Below are 23,964 nucleotides of genomic sequence, written 5' to 3' on the forward strand. Positions count from 1 at the left end.
CAATCCTGAGTAGCTGAAATCAATCATAGGCCTGTTCTAGCAGGCCTGGCTTCCTTTACCATCATTTTTTTTTTATCTATCTATCTATCTATCTATCTATCTATCTATCTATCTATCTATCTATCTATCTATCTATCTATCTATCTATCTTTAAGACAGGATCTACAGACTCCGAGCTGGAACTTGTTATGCTGACCAGGACAGTCTCAGTTTTGGCAAACTCTCCTGTCTCTATTTCCTGAGTGCTCAGTTTACAGCACGCCACCACACCTGGCAAGAGTAGCACTTTAACTCTCCCCGAGAGAAAACATGATGTTATCAGTACTACTTAAATGCCTCTGTAGTTCGCATGAAGATACTGTACTGGACACTGAATCACAAGGTAGGACACTGACAAAACTATCATTTTAGCTACTGGACTTATGTTTAGAGAAGGAACTGATAGTTTAAAGCAGATGAGACACTCACCTTGCCCCTTGTGAACCTTGCCATTACTCTTATTTCCTCAGTGAGACCAAAGGTCTCACCAGGATGGTCAATTGCCTTCAATATCCAGTCCATCAACTATAGGTAATGGATTTTTTCCTTATTGCTGGTTTTGTTTTTTTCAGAGAGAGAGAGGAGTTGAGACAGAGTTTCATGTAGCTCAGGCTGGCCTTAAACTCACATATCCAAAGATGATATCCTTGAGTCATGATTCTCCTGCCCCCACCACCTGACACATTCCCAAGTATCACCAATGCCTAGTTCTAGGGAATATTCTTTTTAAATTTTCAAAACTGTAATTATCAGCCAGGCAATGGTGACACACGTCGTTAATCCCAGCACTTGGGAGACAGAGGCAGGTCGATCTCTGTGAATTCAAGGCCAGCCTGGTCTACAGAGTGAGTTCCAGGACAGCCAGGGCTATAAAGAGAAACCCTGTACCCTGTCTTGAAAAACTAAAATCAAGGGACTGGAGAGATGGCTCAGCGGTTAAGAGCATTGGCTACTCTTCCAGAGGTCCTGAGTTCAATTCCCAGCAACCACATGGTGGTTCACAACCATCTGTAATGAGATCTGGCGCCATCTTCCGGCCTGCAGGCAGAACACTGTATACATAATAAATAAATCTTTAAAAAAACCCTAAAATCAAATAAATAAATTAAATTAGCAATGTTAAAGTTAGTTTTGTAATACTTAAAAAATAAAACATATTAATTTCCCCGTATTTCAACTTAATTTTACTGACTTTCTAATTCATGACCATTTTTGTCTTTTTCTTTTTCTTTCTTTCTTTCTTTCTCTCTCTCTCTCTGTCTCTGTCTCTCTCTCTTTCTTTCTTTTCTTTTTTTTTTTTTTAGACCAGGCTGGCCTCAAACTCACAGAGATCCGCCTGTCTCTGCCTCCCAAGTGCTGGGATTAAACGCGTGTGCCACCACTGCCTGGCTCTAAAACTTTTTTCTATATTGAGAATATTCCAAAAGATGAGTTAGAAAAGTCTTTCACAGACGCAATCAGTAATCTAGCAGTCATTCAATAAAATAACTACCCAAACCAAACCAAACGCCCACCCCAAATCCAAGGACTCACCAATGACAGGGGTGCTGTTTCTGTGGGCTGGTTTAGGAGGGGGGATGGGGGGCTGCTTGGCAGGGGGGGCGGTAGTGCTGGCGGCTGTGGCAGGAGGAAGCAGCAGAGTCCTGGGGGCTGGGGCAGGGGCGACAGAGGGATGAGCAGTCCTTGTGAGGTTTGGGGCAGCAGTGGTGACAGCAGGTGTCATGGTGGTAGAGCCAGAAGTGGAGCAGACAGACCTCGAGGCACTGCCAGACACAGCCTCCTTTGCTTGCCCTTCGCTTGCTTCGTAAGAAGAGGACGAGAGTCTTCTTGGGGGGAGCAGAGGCTGCTTAGCTGCGTGCTCAGGAGCAGACTCCGCTTCGGAGTTTGGCTGGCTTCCAGTGGAGCCTGTGCCGTAAAAGAGGATTTCAAAAGGAAGAGACTGAAAGTGTGAACACATCTACAACCAACTTCATCAGTGAATTTACAAATTAGTTTACAGACCCCTTTCCAGCTGCCTGTAGGCATGTTTAGGGAGTGTCCAGAAGAGAGGCTCAGTAAGGGTAATGATGCTTCCTTCAAGAGCCTACTACCAAGGACACGTCAGTTAAGTGCCTGCCACACCATCATGAGGACTGAGTTCAGATCTCTACTGTTGTGTGATACTTTGCACACTGAGATTGACAATAAAGTTTGTTTCGGATCGGAGGGCAGAGCTAGCTACTGGCTGACCAAAATTAACCATAGAGGTTTTGGAGGACTGAGGACAGACAGACACAGGAAGTAGTAGGGAGGGGTGGGAAGGAAGGAAAGAGATAGGAGGTCACTGGTCACTTCTCCACCGCACCGCTTCTCTGATCATTCAGGTTCTGACCCTGCTATTTGACTCCTGAGTTTTGACTGATAAAGAGTAATTAGATAAACGCACCACTCCACATTCACATAAAAGCTGGGTTCTAACCCTAGAGCTGTGCTGGGGGTGGAGTAGAGACAAGATCACTGGAGCTTACTGGCCTTCCATTCTAGCTTAGCAGTGAGTTCTGGGTTCAGTAAGAAATGCTGTCTCAAAATAAATAAATAAGATGGGCGGTGGTGGCATAGGCCTTTAATCCCAGAACTGAAGGAGTCAAGCAGATCTCTGAGTTTGAGGCTAGCCTGGTCTACAGAGCTAGATCCAGGACAGCCAAGGCTACACAGAGAAACTGTCTTGAAAAACCAAAATTAAATTAAATTAAAAAAAATAAATTTTAAGCCAGGCGGTGGTGGCGCACGCCTTTAATCCCAGCACTCAGGAGGCAGAGGCAGTTGGATCTCTGTGAGTTCGAGGCCAGCCTGGTCTCCAAAGCGAGTTCTAGGAAAGGCGCAAAGCTACACAGAGAACCCCTGTCTGGAAAAACCAAAATAAATAAATAAATAAAAATAAAAAATAAATTTTAAAACCACCCCTCAATAAAAGGAAAAAATAAAAAGGTGGAGAACAAAAAGGAGACACCAGTGCTACTTCTAGCACCTACATGCATATGGACCTGTACCCATAAAAACACATACAAAATTCCTTGGGGAGAACACAAATGTGGAGCTTGACAAAATCCTACAGGAGAGCTAAGTGTGACGGCTCCCATCTGAAACCCAGCATGTGGGAGGCTAAGTCAGGAAGACCACCATGAGATCAAGGCCAGCCTGAGCTTCAGAGTGAGACTCTGGGTCAAAGAATGAGGATGGAGAAGTGAGTGGGTGTCCCATGACTTTAACCCCAGAATTTGGGAGGCAGAGGCAGGAAGATCTCTGAGTTTGAGGCCAGCCTGGTCTACACATAGAGACACTGTCTCCAAACAAACAAACAAACAAACAAAAAATAAAGAGGCAGAGAAAGAATCATAAATTTAGGAGCCTGGGGAAAGGCTGGGAGTAACAAGCAGAGGACACACAGTTTCTCAAGAACACAAACCCTCCTCCCAGCCTCCACCTGACTTCTCTTGCAGCCCTGAGGAAAATGAGAACAGTCTGTGGCTTTCAAACTCAAACACCCATTTTACCGAGTCTCTTCTTTGGATTCTCTTCTGGGTTAAGATTCCTAAGACTTGATATTCTCACTGGCTCTTCTTCCACTAGGACTGGACTAGGAGACCGGGCACTCCCGATGGGGGTCGTGTGGCCATTCTTTAATGTGGCATGGCTCAGCTTTCCTGGCTCCTCACCACCTGCAAGAAGACAAAGAAAAGAGCTAAGTGACGGGCCTGGCATGGCCAGATGGGAAGAGCTGGCGGTTTCTAACCTCTCTTACCGCCTGCTTTCTAATACATAGGCTTCTTATTGAAATCTGTGTTATCTGGAGCAGAAATAAGTAGTTCCTATTTCAAAAGGTAACTTATTGTCTACTACATCAAGTAACGTGCTACATAAATAATCTATCATACATACATATGACAATGTTAAGGTGGGGGTAAAGCTCCATGGAATACTTGCCTAGCATATATAAGGCCCTGTGACCTACACCCAGCACTGAGGAGGAAAAGGACACTTGTGATAGAAGGCTATAGTAAGAATGAAGATAAAAACTCCATTCTTCCGGGGTGGGAAAGGGTTTGGGGAAGCACCACAGAAAGCGGTAGGTTCTGAAAAAGGAACAGAAGCCCACCACATGGATAAAAGATAGACTATTTAAATTAAGACAATAGGAGGCGCTGGAAAGATGGCTTAATGATTAAGAGCACATTCTGCTTTTGCAGAGGACCTAGGTTCAGTTCCCAGCATCCATGCCAGGCAGCTCACAATAACCAGTAACTACAGCTCCAGGGATCTTACACTTCTGACCCATGTAGGCATCTGCCGTCATATGCACACAACCCTGACACAGACACATATACATAATTTAAAAAATAAGTCTTTTAAAAAAGAAGCAATAATATATAAAGGCTAAAATTATGATCAGGGACTGGCAGTGAGTACAGTATTAGAGACTAGGTATTCACGGTTGTGAGTAGGACTACAATGATTATGTGTAGGACTGTAAAGGCAAGCAGGGACTGAGCTGAAGATTATTAAACATGCATAAAGAAGCTAGAAATAAATCTTGGATGAAACCAGAATCCCAAGGATTAGAAGGAGCAGGGATATGTAATGTTGTCTGTCTTGCAGAAGGATGGCTCTGGAACCTGTTAGGAGGAAGGGTTGTAGACAGGCAATGACTGAACAGGAAAAGGAAGAGAAACTACTATTTCACTGTACATGGAAAAACAGCAGGGGGGGACTGAGGGGAGCCAGGGGGCGAGAAGGGTGAATCCACGCTAACATGATATACACAGAGATTCCCTACACACTAAACTACAAGGATGGCCACTAGCCTGGAACGGAGGGAAGCCTTTGATTATCACACACGGCCGTGGAAAAGGAAGTGAGATCTTTCATGGAGTAATTAGATAAACATCCCCAGTGCCTGAAGTTCTTTCTCCTAGACTTATTTAGAAGACAAAGTTAAAAATGGTGAGGTCAGGGGCCAGAGTCAGTGGTTAAGAGCACTTCTTACAGAGGACCTGAGTTCAATTCTCAGTACCCACACGGCAGCTCATACCTGGAATTCCAGTTCCAGGTGATCTAATGTACTCTTCTAGTCTCCCAAGGGCACCAGGGAGGCACATGGTACACAGACATATATTCAAGCAACACACCCATACATAAAGATCTATAACTATATTTTTAAAATATATTTTAAAAAAAGAGAGAGCAAAATGGGCTGGAGAGATGGCTCAGAGGTTAAGAGCACTAACTGCTCTTCCAGAGGTCCTGAGTTCAATTCCCAGCAACCACATGGTGGCTCACAACCATCTGTAATGAGATCTGGTGCCCTCCTCTGGTGTGTAGGCATACATGCAGGCAGAACACTGTATACATAATAAATAAATAAATCTTGAGAGAGGAGAGAGAGAGAGAGAGAGAGAGAGAGAGAGAGAGAGAGAGAGAGAGAGAGAGAGAGAGAGAGAACAAAGAAAAAACAGTGAGGTCAGGGACTGAAAGTCTCATATCCTTGTCACAGGGTGGTATTAGTGTCTTTCCTTGCTTCCCACAGTAATGCTTAGAGTAATGTCATTTAAAGATTTGTTTTATTTTATTTGTGTGTGCATACACATGTATTCTCATCTTTTGATATTTTTAAGATTAGTCCAATAACTTCTCACAGACCAGCTCCTGTCAGCCAACATCACCGCCCACTAAGAGATTAGATGGTATCCTTCAAGCATGCCCAGAAAGCAGTGGAGTTTGGACTAAAGTATTGAAGGAAAGCCAAGTCATAAATAAAATATATTTCTAAAGCTAAAGAAACCGTAAGGCATTTTTACTAATTATTTGTTTTGAAGCAAGGTCTCAGCCTAGACTAGCCTTGAACTGGATTGAGCTGGCTCTGTCTCCTAGTGTTGTTGGATTATAGGTGTGACATACCACACCTTGGTGTATTTTTATTAAATTAATTAACTGGTTAATTATTAAACTAGCTTTTCCAGACAGAGTCTTACCATCTATCCCGACTGGCCTAGAGCTCTCTGTGTACACCAGGCTGGTTTTTAACTTAGTAATGCTCCTGACTCTGCCTCCTGAGGTTATAGGTATGTACCATTATGACCAGATGTACTTTATTTTCTTTTGTTTTTTGAGTGAGTTATCACTGGGTAGCCTTGGCTAGTCTAGTTACTCTGTAGATCAGGCTGGCCTAGAACTCACAGAGATCCATCTGCCTTTGACTTCCAAGTACTGGGACTAAAGGTGTGTGCCATCATGCCTGGCTTTTTAATTATTTTTTGAAATCCTTACTTTTATTTATGGATGTGTGCATGTGCATGGGTATGTATGTGCATGGCTCATATGTCATAGAGCACATACTGAGATTAGAAGACAACTTGTGGCTATCAATTCCCTGAAGTACCTTTACTTGCTGAGCCATCTCTCTAGTACTGTACTTTTAAGTTTAGTAATTTAAATTCGTTTTGTTCTTTGTTTTTTGAGACAGGTTTCTTTGTGTAGCTCTGGCTGTCCTAGACCTCACTCTATAGAACAGGTTGGCCTCAAACTCAGAGATCCATCCGCCTATGCCTCCACTTACTCTGCTGAGATTAAAGGTGTGTGCTGCCGCCACCACCACCACCTGGCTAATTTTTAAAAATCTTTTGTTGCTGATTTTTAAGTGTATTAGTGTTTTGTTTGCATGTATGCATGTATGTGCACTGTAAATGGATGGTTCTCTCCTGCCTGCCAGTTCCTGAATAACTACTCAGAGGCTTAATATTACTTATAAATGCTTGGTTAGTAGCTCAAACTTATTACTAACTAGCTCTTACATTTAAGTTAATCCATTTCTATTCATCTTTGCATCACCATGTGGCCCATGGCTTACCAGTGCTCTGGCATCTTGCTCCTTCAGTGTCTGCTGGTGTCTCTCTGACTCCATCCTCCTTCTTCCCATCATTCTCAGGTTGGCTTTCCTGACTAACTTCCTGACCAACTGCCAGCCTGTCAGCTTTTTCTTAACCAATGAGAGAAACACACATTCACAGTGTACAGAAGGATCCCACAGCAGTGCACCACGTGCTTGCCTGGTGGCAGGGGAAGCCAGAAGAGGGTGCTAGGTCACCTGGAACTGGAGTTACAGATGGCTGTAAGATATACGTGGGTACTTGGAATTGAACCCAGGTCCTCTGTAAGAGTAGCAAGTACCCTTAACCACTGAGCCATCTTCTTATTTTTAGGAGAGGAAGGGAGCAAGATGGCAATTCCACAAAAGTAGTAAACTGTTCCGTCTATGAAACTGAAGAGAAATGAAATAAATCAAGGTATAATACTGTGTTTTACATTTATAATCCACTGCTTTATAACAGCCACACAAGACAGTCTCAACATCATTAACTAGCAATGGGTACTAAAACGTCAATGAGTCATCATTGTAAGATGAGCATGGAGGTGATGGCAATTTGGTCCAAACTATCAACAGGCAATCTGAAATAGCTGTCACCAATGCAGGTGACAAGTTGGAGGAAGACACACATGGAATCTTTGCTCCCAGGACCCTTCACCAATCATTCTATTTCACAGCTTAAGAGTGAAGCCAGATACCTAGGAAGAAATAGGGAATCATTTTTAAAATGTTCCTCCACCATAACTTCAGTGAGAGTAAAGCACAGGAAGAAAATTCAAACCCCTGGTGAGACCCAGTGAAAGACCACATGTAGAGACAGGCATATGCTGATCGTGTGGAACTCACCCTGCTCAGGGTCTTCCAATAGAACCCCTCTTTTAACCAGCTCTTCTCTTGGTTTTCGCATAGATATTTTTCGCTCTAAAACTAACATTAAATTGGAAAACAGAACTCAGAAATGTGGCAGTTGGAAGGTCAACATAACTCTTAGCATTGTAAGTATTAAAAAATAAAGTAGTTCCTATTTCTTTTTTTTCTTCTTTCTTTCTTTCTTTCTTTCTTTCCTTTTTTTTTTTTTTTTTTAGTACAATGGTTCCTATTTCTTATATTCTTAAGGAAAAAGAGAATAAGGAAACTACCTTTACATTTAAAAACTTAGCTAAGGATGGTCCCACATGTAATCCTAGCACTTGGGAGGTGGAGGCAGGTAGAGGCAGGAGGATTAGTTCCAATATAGCCTCAGCTACATAGACTAGCATGGGCTACACAAGAATGCCTCAAACAAAACAAACATCACCATTTGAGAGGAAGATGCTGAGGAATTCTGCAGAGTTTGAGGCCAGCCTATGCTATACAGTGCTAGGCCATCTAGGGCATGGCAAGGCTCTGACCAAAACAAAACAAAATTAATTGCTGGGGCTGAGTGTTAGATCAAAAGTAGTGATTGCCTGGCATGTTCAAGGCCCTGGGTTCCACAACTAGAACTACATATAAAAAAATCAAACAACAAAACATCTTCATTTATTTCCTGTGCTGGGAAAGTATCATTTCCCAAAGGGGCCATATTCATATGTCTGCAGCTTCAGTCAGGGCTTCAATAGTAAGGCTTTTACAGATGAGCCATGCTGATGGGACATGGGCTAAGGGAAAAGAAAAAAGAAGCACCTTAGATCTGCTACAAGACAGTTGCTCCAGAGTCTCACTGCGCATTCCCACCTGGTTCTTTTATTTTCAGATTTATTTTTGAGGGGGGTCTTACAATACAGCTCTGACTGGCCTAGAACTCACTATGTAGCCCAGGCTAGCCCCATACTCATGGCACTCCTGGCTCTTAAGTACTGAGGTAACAGGTGTGCAACACTAAGCTTGTCTTTACTGAACAGATTTAATCCCATCAAAATACAACCTGGGAATGAGACGATAGAATACAAGTGTCAGCCAGCCTTGCTGAAACAGGCCTGTAAATTTCAGCTATTCCAAAGGCTGAGGCAAGAGGATTGTCATGGTTAATTTAAGGCAGTCTGTGCAATGTAGTGAAAACTTGCATCACAATAAAAAATAAATGGGGGGCTGGAGAGATGGCTCAGAGGTTAACAGCACTGGCTGTTCTTCCAGAGGTCCTGAGTTCAATTCCCAGGAACCACATGATGGCTCACATACATCTACAATGGGATCTGAAGCCCTCTTCTGGCCTGCAGGCAGAACACTCACTGTATACATAATAAATAAATAAATCTCTTAATAAATAAATATAAATATATAGGAATAATATATATAGGAAGGCCGGCAAGATGGCTCAGTGGGTAAAGGTACTTGTTGCCAAGCCTGATAGATGGATTTTGATTCCTGGAATCCACGTGGTAGAAGGAAAGAACAGATTTTGCAAATTGTATTAGACTTCCCCTTTTGCTGTGATCTGACCCAACAAACAAACTGTAGTTTAAAAAACAACAACTAGACATCATGGTCCATACCATAGCACTTGGGAGGCTGAGGCAGGATAAATATTACAAATGAGGCCATCCCAGGCAAGAAAGAAAGTAGATAGCAGGCCAATTGAGGCCCCGCCTAAAAAAAAAAACCAAAACCAACCAGAAAAAGATGGCTAGGGCTGTAGGTCAGTGGTAGAGCACTTGCCTAGCCTAGTATGTATCCTACCTTAGGTTCATAAGCTTAATCCTCAATACAAAATGCAAAAGAGAGTAAAGGCTCAATGAAGGACCATTCATTAGCCTAAATCTAAAAGTAGGAGGTTGCAGAAGTTTAGGGAGATATGAAAAAGTTGGGTACTTCTAAAATAGGAACCTCAATTGGTAGAGTGTGTGCCTTCAAGCACAAAGCCCTGGCTTAATCTCTATCGTCATATAAGTGAGATATAGCACATACCTGTAATCCTAGTGCTCAGGAGGCAGAGGCAGGAGAATCACAATTTCAAGATCATCCTTGCTATATAAAGAGTACAAGGATACCCTGCTACATTAGACTGTCTGCTAAATTAATCAACTTAACAATAAATTACTTAATAGAATTCCCCCCTTTTGTTGTTATGGTTTGCCTCATATAACCCAGACTGACCAAGGATATCCTTAAATTCTTGATCTTCATGCCTCCACCTTCTAAGTGTTAGGACCACAGCCTACACCACCACGCCCAGCTAAATCAGGGAATTATTCTTCTTTTATGTGTGTGTGTACAATTTGTATGAATATGTGTGCAAGCACACTAGGGCACAAGCAGGACATGGTCTGCACGTGAAGGTCAGAGGTCAACCTCCAGTATCAGTTTTTACCCACTTTGGTTGAGCTGGGTTTCTTGGGTGTGTTTGCTTTCTTCCCCCACTACATGCCAGCTGGCCCCAACTGGCCCCAGGTTTCTGGCGATTCTCTGTCTCAGCCTTTCATCTCCCCACAGAAGCACTGGCTTATAATAGTATGTGCACCAAATCTGGCTTGATGTGAGTTCTGGGGGTTCCAACTCAGGTCCTCATGTTTGCATCACGTGCTTTACCTGCTCAATTACTCCTCAGCACAAACAGGGGACTCTCAAAATTAGAAGCCATATTTATTTTATTTTATTGAGACAAGTTCTCATGATGGGTGCCAAGGTTGGCTGGAACTCAATATATGACTCAGAATGACTTGGTCCTCCCCTCTGCAGAGACCACAGGAGAACACAAGTGTACCAGGGCCTCTGTGCTATAAGGGCAGAAGAGCCCAGGGCTTTGCTCAAACTAGGCAAGCACTCCACCCTCACCCCTCAGAACACGTATTTAAATCTTAGCATCTTACCTTCTGATGTCTCTTTAAATTTATCACTACTTTTTTTCTTCCTCCATTTCCATGGCTTGAAGATCTTGCCAAAACCTGAGAACTTGCTTTTTCTCTTGGTGGGAGGAGTTGTGTCCCCTGCTTCCACACCATCCAGGACCACGCCTGGATCTCCAGAGGGCTGCTCTGCTTCTTCTGTACATGGAGGAGAGCAGAGAGAAACGCCAACTTATTAGTCCTGTATAACCTCTAAAAATGTCCCCTTTCTTCCTGCGGCAGCTGGAAAGGATGGGGCAATAATAAACAATCATGCAGACAAGTCACACTCCGGATATCGCATGGACAGCAAAGGTCCACTTTAGATCTCTATAGGAGCCAAAACAACCTGGATCACTTAAGAGAAAAATTCAGTGAAATGATGAGGACCACCAGGTCAACATTTTTAGCATATACAATGTAGATGTCCTCTCAGTATGCATGAGTTCTGTATCCCTAAAGCAGGGAATTCCATCACTAAGGAGTCACTGTTAAATAGTACTCCCTCCCAGAAGTTTCCAGGATTTAGATAGTTCAGGGGAGGGCACTTCATCAAGTGTTGACACCTTGGATCTGTTTATCAGATTTTTCTCTCCACACAAAAAAGACTCTGTATAAAGAAGATGCTTTGAAATGAAGGGAAGTAGGGAGAGCAGAGGTGAGATTCTACTTTACCATCACCCTATTACTTAGGGAAACCCTTGATATTAAGGATTTAACACAAAACATGGCTGACCCACTACAAGTTCAGAACTGAGATCAAAGGTCTCCAGGGCCTCACAAGGACAACATGTGCAGTGCTTTAATGGTAGAGAAAGCAGCAGCCAAGGGGCAGGGCAGGAAGGCAACAAAAAAAGCAGGAAAGCGACACAATGCAGCCTTGCACTCCACCTACTTTCCCAGGGTTCACTGGAGAAGTCTAAAGGAAAGAAAAAGCTCTGTGGACTCACTCCTGGGATGAAGGTGCAATTGCTGCTTTACAGAAATGCATCAATACACACATTTGTAAACTAATTCATTCTAGGAGCAAACAATGTTTGGGGGCAGGAAGAGTTTAACACATGCAATGAAGAAAAATTATCTCCTTTTAACACTCTAGGTTGGTGTTATTGATACTTTTCAATTACCACCCCCCAAGACAGAGTTTCTCTGTGTAGCCCTGGCTGTCCTGGAACTGGCTCTGTAGACCAGGCTGGCCTCGAACTCACAGAGATCCGCCTGCCTCTGCCTCCCAGTGCTGGGATTAAAGGCGTGAGCCACCACACCTGACAGAAACAGTGTTTTCTTTGCTTCTCTCTTCATATTTACCTAAATCTGTCAAATGTTTTAGAAGAACAGAACCTTAGTTCATGCAGTGGGATGAAGCCACACCCAGCCCTGCATTTTATGTCCTCCAATTCATTCATCCATGTTAACATTTACTTATTCATCTATCTATCTTTGTATTTTTATGTTTGCTTGTTTTATGTGATAGGGTCTTAAGCAGCCTGGGCTGGGTTTGAATTTATTTGTAGCTGAGGATGACCCTGAACTCCTGATCCTCTATGGTCTTCCCTTCAAATGCAGGATTACAGGTGTGAGCCACCACATCCGGCTTTACTCATATTTCTATTCTTCCTCCTCTCCTCTCCCCTCCCTACTCTCAGTGACAAACTGCATATTATTTCAGTGACTCACATTTGTCCAAATATTTAGAATCAGCCCAACTGCCTTTATAATATACAAGATCTCCCGGAAGTGCAACCATAAATCTTTTTAAAACTCTCCAGCCAGGTGTGATGGCATCCGCCTATGATCTTAGCACCCAGGAGGCAAAAGCAGGAAGATCAAAAGTTCCAGGGCAGCTTGGGCTACACAGTGGAACCCTGTCTCAAAAACACAAGGGCAGGGCTGAAGCTCTTAAGTGTGGCACTGGCACACGGCCCTGCATGAAGCTGAGAAAAAGAAAAGACTAAATATTCAGGGGTCTCAGTCCACACTTGTTACCCCATTGTTACCTCACACAAGTTAAAAGAGACACAGGCAGACCTTTCCTGGCTCAGACTTTTGCCTTTGTTGAGGAAGCTGTAAGACCCCATGCTGCAGAGCTTCTGCTCAGCAAGGCATTCCCACGGGGGCAGTGAGGTGCCTCCTGCCCTTGTGCTTCCCAGTCCCACTACATTCCAATTTAAAGGAAGAACAGGCCTGGTTGGTTTGTTTGTTTTTTGAAACAGGGTCTCTCTGTGTAGCCCTGGCTGTCCTGTAACTCTGTGTAGACCAATGGTTCTCAACCTGTGGGTCTCGATCCCTTTGGAGGGGGTCAAATGACCCTTTTATAGAGATCACCTAAGACCATCAGAAAACACAGGTACATTATGATTCATAACAGTAGTAAATTTGCAGTTATGAAGTAGCATCAAAAATAATTGTATGGTTGGGGGTCACCACAACATGAGGACCTGTATTAAAGGGCTGAAGCATTAGGAAGGCTGAGAACCACTGATGTAGATCAAACTTGTCTCAAACTCATCCACACTTACATTACGTTCCATATACACAACAGTGTGTGTTATTATACAAAATATGGTGGTGCACACCTATAATCTAGCATTTGGAAGGTTCAGGAAGGAGAATTACTTGAAGTTCAAGACCAGCCTGGGACAGAGTGAGTTCCAGGACACTGAACTATAGTAAGATCCTAAATCAAAAATAAAAAAGCCAAAGAGATGGTTCTGTGGGTAAAAGTTTACTGAGCAAGCCTGAAGACTTGAGTTCTCTCACATAGTGGAAGGTGAGAACTGACTCCAAAATACAGCACACACTCCCACTAATAATAGACAAAATAAGGGGCTAGAGAGATGGCTCAGCAGTTAAGATCACTTATTGCTCTTTCAGAGGACGCAGGATCGAGTCCCAGCACCTACATGGTGGCTCACAAACATGTACAACTCTGGTTTCAGAGGATCAGATGCCCTCTTCTGACCTCCATAGGCATCAGTACACACATACAGTGCACATACATACACACAGGGAAAACATACATATACATAAAAAAATAGATACTTTTTTTAGAAAAATTAAAACAGTGTCTCATGAGCAGGACCCAATGGCTTACACTTATGATCCCAGCACTGTCACTATGGGGCTGAGGTTAGAGGATTACACGTTTAAGGGCAGCATGGGCTACGTATATAGCAAGCCTCACCTCAAAGCAGACAAACCTAAAACGATGTACATTACGTAGTGGTTGGGTGTAGTGTAGTGTTCTAAATATGCCAATCAGGTCAAGCTGGTTTATTGTGTTGCACAATCATTAGCATCCTGTCTGGTGTGCTGTCGGCTTGTTCCATCAACTGCTAGGAGAGGCACAGTAACATCTCTAGCTATGAAAGAAATTTGTTCCTTTTTTGTGTGACAAGGTCTGTTGGATAATTGTAAATTTAGTTTTCTTCTTTTAAAAAAATTTAAAGAGCCAGATGGTGGTGGTGCACATCTTTAATCCCAGCACTAGTAAGGCAGAGGCAGGCAGATCTCTGTGAGTTCCAGGCCAGCCTGGTCTACAGAGTGAGTTCCAGGCCAGCCAAGACTAAAACAGAGAAACCCTGTCTTGAAAAAAAAATTTTTTAAAGAAATTAACAGGTAAGGGTATTTTACCTTCATGTATGTCTGTGCACCGTGTGTTTGCCTGGTGCCTGAGGGGGCTAGAAAGAAGCTGTTGGATCCCTTTGGACTGAAGTTGCAGACCGTCGTGAGCCCTCAACTGTCTCTGGTCCTCTGGAAGAGCAGCCAGTGCTCTTAACCACTGAGCCATGTCTCACCCCTTTAATAAATTTTATTTAATTATGTGTGTGCACATGTGGTCATGTAGGTACCTGCAGAGCCCAGAGGAAAAGTATCAGATCCCTTGGAGCTGGTGTAATAGGAGGTTGTAAGCCACTTAATGGAGATGCTTTGAACCAAATTTGGGTCCTCTGCAAGAGCAGTACATTCTCTCTCTCTCTCTTTTTTTTTTTAAATTTTATTTTACAATACTATTCAGTTCTACATAACCGCCACAGATTCCCTTGTTCTCCCCCTTCCTGCCCCCCTCCCCTTCCCCCCAGCCCACCCCCTATTCCCACCTCCTCCAGAGCAAGGTCTCCCCCGAGGACTGAGATCAGCCTGGTAGACTCAGTCCAGGCAGGTCCAGTCCCCTCCACCCAGATTGAGCCAAGCGTCCCTGCATAAGTCCCAGGTTTCAAACAGCTAACTCATGCAACGAGCCCAGGACTCGGTACCACTGCCTAGATGCCTCCCAAACAGATCAAGCCAATCAGCTGTCTCACCTATTCAGAGGGCCTGATCCAGTTGGGGACCCCTCAGCCTTTGGTTCATAGTTCATGTGTTTCCATTCGTTTGGCTATTTGTCCCTGTGCTTTATCCAACCTTGGTTTCAACAATTCTCACTCATAGAAACCCTCCTCTTTCTCGCTAATTAGACTCCCGGCTAGAGCAGTACATTCTCTTAACATGGAGCCATCTCTCTAGCCCAGATGGTTTCCTCTTGAATGGACCCTTTTTTATTAATAAGAAAATTCCTATACATTGTAGAAATACTTTTTTTTTTTTTTTTTTGGTTTTTCAAGACAGGATTTCTCTGTGTAGCTTTGCGCCTTTCCTAAAACTCACTTGGTAGCCCAGGCTGGCCTCGAACTCACAGAGATCTGCCTGGCTCTGCCTCCCGAGTGCTGGGATTAAAGGTGTGCGCCACCACCACCCGGCAGAAATACTTTTTAACTCTATTTTAGTTTCCTATTTCATTTGACAACTGTCTTTTCGCTCCTTCGAACCAGGTCTAGGCTGGCTTCAAACTCAAGTTCCTCCTCTTAGCTTTTCAAGTACTGGTCTCACAGGTGTACAGTGCCTCACCTAGTCAGCCATCTTTAACTGGGGTATTGAATTCATCTATGTTTATTATTTCCACTGTCGGTATGGCTTTAGTTCTGTCTTGTCTTCTACATCCGTGACTTACTAATCTATGTGGATTTGGACCTTTACTGCACCCTGAACAATGAAAGACTCTTATTTAACTGCAATCTTCTGTCACATATTTCACTTCTATATACATGTAGCAATAAACCACAGAACATATTTTGCTGTTTTAACAAACAATACTGTTATATTTTCTATATATCAAGCCAGGTTTGATTCCCAGCACCCACATGGTAACTCACAATTCCCTGTATCTCTAGTCCCAGGGGATCTGATATCCTTTCCTGGCCTCTTTGGGTACCAGGCACACACAAGGTACACACATATACATTCAGACAAAACATTTATAAATAGGCTGCAGAGATGGCTAGGGGTCAAGAGCACTGCCTACTCTTCCAGAGATCCCAAGTTCAATTCCCAGCAACCACATGGTGGCTCACAACCATCTGTAATGAGATCTGGTGCCCTCTTCTGGCCTGCAGGGATACATGCAGGCAGAACACTGTCTACATAACAAATACATAAATCTTAAAACAAAACAAAACAAAAAAAAACACCCCATCCATACACATAAAAATAAAGAAATTTTAATTTGTGACAAAATGGGGATTATATATTGAAATCTAACTTCAAAGTCTGTGGCTCTTTTTCTATCACACTCCTTTTTATTTTAAAATAAATGTTTTTATATTTATTCTTCTCACATATATTACATCCCAACTGTAGTTTTCCTAACTCTATTCTTCCTAGTTCCCCCCACGTCCCCTTTCACCCAGATCCACCTTTTATTTTAATTTTTAATCTGAAATCTTATTATACCTTATCATTATAACTTCTTACATTTGGATTCATTTAATAACAAAGGCTCGTAGCATACAATTTATAATGGGCAAGGTAATACATACACATCTGTAATCCCAGCATTTGAGAGGCCAAAATGAGATCAAACATTCAAGGCCATCTGGCATATATGAATTTTTAAAAAATATATTTTTTATTATCTATTTTTAAAAAAAGACAAAAACTAAACAGCAACAACAAAACACATACCAAAATGCAATTTACACAATGACACGTTATATAATTCTTGTTCTCACAACTACCTACACAACTGTTACTAATTTCAAGTACTATTTAATATCAAATTTTATAAAAGGGCTGAAAAGATGGTATGGCAGGTATAGGCACTTAGTGATAAGTCTGATGACCTGAGTTTGCTCCCTGAGACCCACATGGTAGGAGAAAACAGACTTCTGTAAGATGTCCTCTGACCCTGCCTGTACAATGTGCACAGACACACAGATACACACACACACACACACACACACACACACACACACACACACACAAATAGTGTAATTTTTCATTTAAAAGGTTTAAATTATAAAGTTGGATTCAAATTAAATTTTTTACAAACTAATTTTTCATCCAGTTATAAGTCATTCAAATGTCCTGTGATACTTTATCAAGTCTTTCTTTATCCATGATCTAAAGAAGATTCATTTTGCTATTTGTTTGTGCAGGTATGCATGGAAGCCAGAGGTCAGCCCTGGGAATCACTACCCAGGAGCCATCTAATTTACTTTTCTTTTTTTTTTTTTTTTTGGTTTTTTGAGACAGGGTTTCTCTGTGTAGCTTTGCGCCTGTCCTGGAACTCACTTGGTAGCCCAGGCTGGCCTCGAACTCACAGAGATCCGCCTGCCTCTGCCTCCCGAGTGCTGGGATTAAAGGTGTGCGCCACCACCGCCCAACTAATTTACTTTTCTTATTACTTTTATTTTAGCTGTTGTGTATGAGTGTTGCCTGAATGTTTAGCTGTACATGATATGCATGCTCAGTACCTGAAGAAGCCAAAAGAAGGTGTTGGACTCTCCTGGAACTGGAGTCATAGATGGCTGTTGGCCCAAAATATGGGTGCTGGGAATCAAACCTGGGTCCTCTGGAAGAGCGAGCAGCAAGTGCCCTTAACCCTGAGCCATCTCTCCAGCCCCTTTTTGTTTTTCTCTTTCTTTTTCCTTTAGACAAGGTCTCACATGCAGTCCTAGCTGCCCTGCAACTTGCTATGTAGACCAGGTTGGCCTGGAACTCAAGAGATTCATTTGCCTTTGCTTCCCAAGTGCTGGGATTATGTGCCACCAATGTCCAGGAAGGTTTTTTTGTTTCTTTGTTTTTGGAGGCAGAGTTTCTCTGTGTAGCCCTTGGCTGGCCTAGAACTTGCTCTGTAGAACAGGCAGGCCTTGAACTCAGAGATCAACTTGCCTCTGCCTCCTAAATGCTGGGATTTAAAATGTGTACCATTACTGCCCACATTTACTTTTAAGCAAAGGCAGGGCTGTCAAGATAGTCAGCTGGTGAAGGAATTGGTTGTACAAGCTTGATGAGATGAGTTTCATCCTCAGAACCCACGGTGGGAAGAGAGCCTACTCCTTCGAACTGACCTCCACATACACACCATGGCATAAATGATGTTCCCTGCCTGCCCCAATAATAAGTAAATACTTAACTAAATTAAAAAAGAAACACAAAAACTTGGCCATGGTGATACATGCCTATAATTCAAACACTTCAAAGACTAAAGTAGGACATTAGCTGTGTCTTTGAGGTCTAGCCTAGGGTACATAGTGAGTTCAAGGCCAGCCTGGACTTCACAGCAGAAACCTTGTCTCAAAACAACAAAACCAAGCCTTATCTATTAACACTTTGCATCTTCAGGTATTCACTATTTGTAAGTTATAACTACACATAACTAAATAAAAAAATAGGATTAAAAAAATAAAGCCTAGATCAAAGACTGTCTAGTTTTATATATTCCTATATAAAACTAAGTACTTAGTATAAGTACTAAGAATTGAAGCCAAGGCCTCTTGCACAGTAGGGAAGCAGTTTACCAATGAACTGTATCACTAGCCTTCTTTCCAATTACTTTGAGGAGAGGCCTCACTTGCCCAGACTGGCCTTGAGAGCTCACTCCCTCACTCACTCTCACCTCAGCTTCCAGAGTACCTGGATGTACAGCATCACACCTGGCCTACAACCAGTTCTCACTCACCTATGCTAGATGGCTAAGTATAGCCAGGTACAAAAATCCACAGAACACAAATCTTCAACATTCCTTCACTAGATTTGTAGTAAGTGACTAAATTACTTGGTTTGTTTGAATTTCACATCTATCATTTGCACCTTATCAATTATTCTTTGTTAATGTTTTGGTGTTTTGTGTTGTTGTCATTGTGTCACCCCCGTTCCCCCTGGCTGTGTATAAGTGTATGCATGCATGCATATGCTAAGGCTCACGTGCGGCGGGCAGAGGACAACTTGAAGGAGTTTGTTCTCTCCATTTTTTTTTTTTTTTGAAACAGGGACTCACTTTGTAGACCAGGCTGGTCTTGAACTCACAGAGATCCGCCTATTTCTACCTCCTGAGTGCTGGGATTAAAGGTGTGCAACACCACTGCTGGCTTGCTTTCTCCTACCAGTGGGTTCCGGGATCAAACTCAGGTCATCGGTCTTGGGCAACAAGTACCTTTACTATCTAGGCAATGTTTGGGGCCCTTTTTTTTTTTTTTTTCCCAAGACAGGGTTTCTCTGTGTAGCTTTGCGCCTTTCCTGGATCTCGCTCTGTAGACCAGGCTAGCCTTGAACTCACAAAGATCCTCCTGCCTCTGCCTCTCCTGCCTCTGCCTCCCGAGTGCTGTGATTAAAGGTGTGAGCCACCACCACCCGACCACTTTTTGTTTTTTTATTTTATTTATTTATTTATTTATTTATTTATTTATTTATTTATTTATTTATTTATTTATTTATTTTTTACGACAGGGTCTTACTCCCCAGCCCTGGCTGACCTGAAACTTAATATGATCCTCCTGCCTCAGCCTTTAGAACTTTGTAAATAGCATACTTTATGATACTTTGCCACCATACTTGACATATTTTTTTTTTGTTCTCTAAAAGAGGCTTATTATGGATTTAAAGAATAGTTTTAGAAAACTGCAACAAAATTATAGAAAGCAAAGTGTTTCACTAATGAACAAGGCAGCCTTTGTGCAGAGAAGGCCTACAATTTCTGGAGATCTCCAACAGCCTTGACCATGGGGATTAGTAAGCGCTCCACAGAGGGAGAGACAAATAAGGTCTCTGCACTTCTAAGTACAGGCAGATCTGCCTCTGCCTCAGGGAAAATGTATTTCCAACCACAATGCGGGCAAGAAGGATGCAGCCTCGGGTTCAGCTGAGTGCAGAGTGTGTGCTTAGCCTAGTCCAAGGCCCAGCTCAGAAACATGACATGCGTACTTTGTAGATAGTGACGCCTGACCATGGGGGCTTGGGTTTGGACCACCAGCACCCATGTAAAGGGCAGCTCGGTAAGCTGGGTCAACCCAGCACCGAGAGGGTAGGGATGCAGTCAATAGCACCCTGGAGCCCATTAGTCAGATACTCTGTCCAGGTTCAGGAAGAGATCCTGTCTCAATAAATAGAGAGAGGGGCCAGTGAGGGTGCTCATAGTGTAAAAGCATTTGTCACACAGCTATGATCACCTGAGTTCAATTCCCAGACCCACAGTGCAAAAGAACTGACTCCTGAAAGTTGTCCTCTGACCTACACACACACACACACACACACACACACACACACACACACACACACACACACTAACATTTTTAAACGTGTTTTTATTAAAAGGAGGGGGGGGGAGACCAGTATGGTGGTGTCTGCCTTTAATCCTAGCATTTGGGAGGCAGAGGTAGGCAAATCTCTGAGTCTAAGGCCAGGCTGGTCTACATATGGATTTCCAAACAAGCCAGGGCTATAAAGTAAGACCTTATCTTTTGTCTTTTGTTTTGAGACAAGGTGTCTGTCTTAGGGTTTCTATTGCTGAGAAAAGACACCATTACCATGGTAACTCTTTTGTTGTTGTTGTTGTTGTTGTTTTTGTTTTTGTTTTTTGAGACAGGGTTTCTCTGTGTAGCTTTGCACCTTTCCTGGAACTCACTTGGTAGCCCAGGCTGGCCTCGAACTCACAGAGATGCGCTTGGCTCTGCCTCTCGGGAGTGCTGGGATTAAAGGCGTGCACCACCACCGCCCAGCTACCATGGTAACTCTTATAAAGGAAACATTTAATTGGGGCTGGCTTACATACAGTTCAGAGGTTTAGTCCATTGTCATTGTGGTAGGAAGCATGGCGCACAGGCAGATGTGGTGCTGGGGAGGTAGCTGAGAGTTCTACATCCCCATCTAAAGGCAGCAGAAAGAGACTGGGACTCACCAGGCCTGGCTTGAGCTTCAGAGACCTCTCAAAGCATACCCCTAAGTGTCATACTTCCTCCAACAAAACCACACCTACTCCAACAAGGCCACACCTACTAATAGTGCCACTCCCTATGGGCCAAGCATTCAAACACATGAGTCTATGGGGGCCATTCAAATTCAAACCACCAGTGTCACTGTGTACCTCTGGCTGGCCTCCAACACTACACAGATTCTATGGCCTGGAACTCACAGAGATCTACCTGCCTCTGCCTCCTGAGTACTGGGTTTAAAAGTATGCCTCACCAAGACCCCAGCATGAAACCTTTCCTTTAAAAAGAAAAAGGAAAACAAAAAACAAAAAAAGGAAATTGGGGTGGAGTGGAGTGGGCCCATATGGAAAATGGCTCAGCAGATAGACTATAGTCACCAAACCAGAAGGCCTGAGTTTGATTCCTAGGTCCCACCAGGGCAGAAGTAGAGAACAGGTTCCGGTGGGTTGTGTTCTGACTTCCACAAAAGCGCTCTGGTATACACATGCCCCGACACATATATAAGCACACACATAATAACTAACAAATAAAAACCTAAAACAGAACAACAACAACAAAAAATTAACGGAGAGGAAAGAGTGCCTGAGAAGGTCATCGACATCTCCCTCAGGCCTCCACATGCATGCACACTCATCAATACATGCATATACACAACACCACACACACACCACCTAGACTACCTACACCACATAGCACACGCGTGTGCGTGCACGCGCATGCGCGCGCACACACACACACACACACACACAGAGTTTCTTTTTTAAAGAAAAAAAAAAGACTAAACAGACTTAAGTGTATGATAACTCTAAAACACTGAACTACATATCTTAATATATTTATCCTTCTAAAGGACCTAGTACGGCCTTCTAAACAGCTGCCTACTGAAACACTTCCTAACAACTTAGCACTTTTGCAGAGCACCACTGTACTTCCAGAGGACCTAAGTCTGACTCCTGCTCCCACCCGCCTGCAGTTCCAGATTCAGAAGACCCAATATCCTCTTCTGGCCTCAGTGGACAGCAAGCCCAGTGGTGGGCAGACAAGCAGGGCAAACACCATACAAGTAAGATTTAAATTTGTGTTTAGTTTTCGACACAGAGTCTCTTTTACACAGCCCTATCTGTCCTGGAACTCAAATAGTAGACCAGACTGGCCTCAAACTTAGAGATCTACCTGCCTCTGCTGGGATTAAAGGCATGTGCTGCCACTACCTGACTAAAAAAATTTAATTAAAACATTTTATTTATGATTATTATTATTATGTGTAATTAAAAAAAATTTTTTGGCATGATTGGGATCAAATCCAATCCAGGGTTTCATGCATGCTAAAAAGCACTTTAAACTAAACTACACCCCCAGTCTCCCAAAAATTTGTTGTTACAGTTATTAGTGGCAAAACTGACTTCTTGTTCCTGAGACAGTGTTCCAGGCAACCCAGGCAAGCCTGGCATTCAATATGTATCCAAGAATAACCTTGACCTGATTTTCCTGCCTCCACCTGAAGGTAGGGATCACAGGTCCGTGCCACACCCAAGTTTATGTAGTGCTAGGGATTGAACCCAGGGCTTTGTGCAGTTAAAAGGAGCACCCTCAGCTGGGCGGTAGTGACGCACACTTTTAATCCCAGCACTGGGGAGGCAGAGGCAGGCGGATCTCTGTGAGTTCAAGGCCAGCCTGGGCTACAGAGCGAGTTCCAGGACAGGCTCCAAAGCTATACAGAGAAACACTGTCGGGGGGTGGGGTGGAGTGGGGGGAATGCCACATCACTAATTTGTACCAGTTCAACAACTTGATGTTTTTCAAAATCCTTTCATTTCTACGGTGTGGATAAATGCCACTGGGCCCATACTGTGTTTGTTAGAGAAGAACAACGGAGCAGCAAGCACAGGAAAAGCTGACCTGCATAAGTGGGTCACTGATCACATACAGGAGGAGGTTGGCTCCAAGAGCAAAAAAGCAACCTGTCACTGGAAGGGAGTCAGAGGTTGGGGTATGTGGTGGTTTGAAAGAAAGTGGCCCTGAAAGGGAGTGGCACTACTAGGAGGTGTGGCCTTGTAGAAGGAAGTATGTCATTGTGGGAACAGACTTTAAGGTCTCTTCTGCTCAAGCTTCCTTCAGTGTGACAGCCAGTCAACTTCCTGTTGCTTGCAAAACATAGCACTCTGAGCTCCAGCACCCAGTCTGCCTGCAGACCTTCATGTTCCCACCATGATAATGGACTGAACCCCTGAAACTGTAAGCCCCAAATGAATGTTTTCCATATAAGAATTGCTGTGGTCATAATGTCTCATCATGGCAACAAGAAACTCTAACTAAGACAGGGTATCTCTACTTTGGTTTTTGATTTTTTAAACTTATTTAATTAAATTTCTATGTGTGGGAGACAGGGTCTCCTAAAACCTAGGCTGGCCTAAAACTTGCTATTTGGCCCAGGATGATTCTTGGGCTCCTGATCCTCTGGCTTCTGCCTCCAAGTACTGGTGTTACTAACATGTACCCTACCCCATGTCTATGTTTTAACTTACTTTCCCAAGCTGCAAAGCAGTCCTAGAGGGTTTCTTATATTTTTCTGTATACCCTTTTCTAGAAAGCATTTTACTCTTTTTTTTTTTAATAATTTTTTAAAAAGATTTATTTATTTTGCTGGGCGGTGGTGGCGCACACCTTTAATTCCAGCACTCAGGAGGCAGAGGCAGGCAGATCTCTGTGACTTCCAGGCCAGCCTGGTCTCCAAAGTGAGTTCCAGGAAGGATGCAAAGCTACACAGAGAGAAACCCTGTCTTGAAAAACCAAAAACAAATATTTATTTTATGTATACAGTGCTCCATCTGCATGTATACCTGCATGCTAGAAGAGGGCATCAGATCCCATTATAGATGGCTGAGAGCCCCATGTGGTTACTGGGAATCGAACCCAGGACCTCTGGAAGAACTGCCAATGCTCTTAACCTCTGAGCCATCTCTCCAGGCCTGCA

General features: G+C 43.2%; 1 protein-coding gene across 9 annotated transcripts in view; it reads right to left on the minus strand.

Moving 5' to 3' along the window:
- Phactr4 (phosphatase and actin regulator 4) overlaps window positions 1-23,964 on the minus strand; it is a 76,596-nt gene that overhangs the window by 26,270 nt on the left and 26,362 nt on the right. For 7 of the 9 annotated variants that reach the window (XR_013049371.1, XR_006069675.2, XM_042272004.2 and 4 more), the window contains 4 exons: window positions 10,729-10,902; window positions 7,787-7,867; window positions 3,573-3,737; window positions 1,573-1,944 (listed from right to left, as the gene is read on the minus strand). Coding sequence is in view for 7 of the 9 variants with exons in the window: in XM_042272004.2 (XP_042127938.2) it covers window positions 1,573-1,944; window positions 3,573-3,737; window positions 7,787-7,867; window positions 10,729-10,902 (792 nt within the window). In the remaining 2 variants the exon portion in view is untranslated. The remainder of the gene's footprint in view (window positions 1-1,572; window positions 1,945-3,572; window positions 3,738-7,786; window positions 7,868-10,728; window positions 10,903-23,964) is intronic. The other 2 variants (XM_076565319.1, XM_015994480.3) reach the window with 1 other exon arrangement.

The sequence above is a fragment of the Peromyscus maniculatus genome, chromosome 2 (assembly GCF_049852395.1).
Source record: "Peromyscus maniculatus bairdii isolate BWxNUB_F1_BW_parent chromosome 2, HU_Pman_BW_mat_3.1, whole genome shotgun sequence".
In the NCBI taxonomy this organism is placed as follows: Eukaryota; Metazoa; Chordata; class Mammalia; order Rodentia; family Cricetidae; genus Peromyscus; species Peromyscus maniculatus.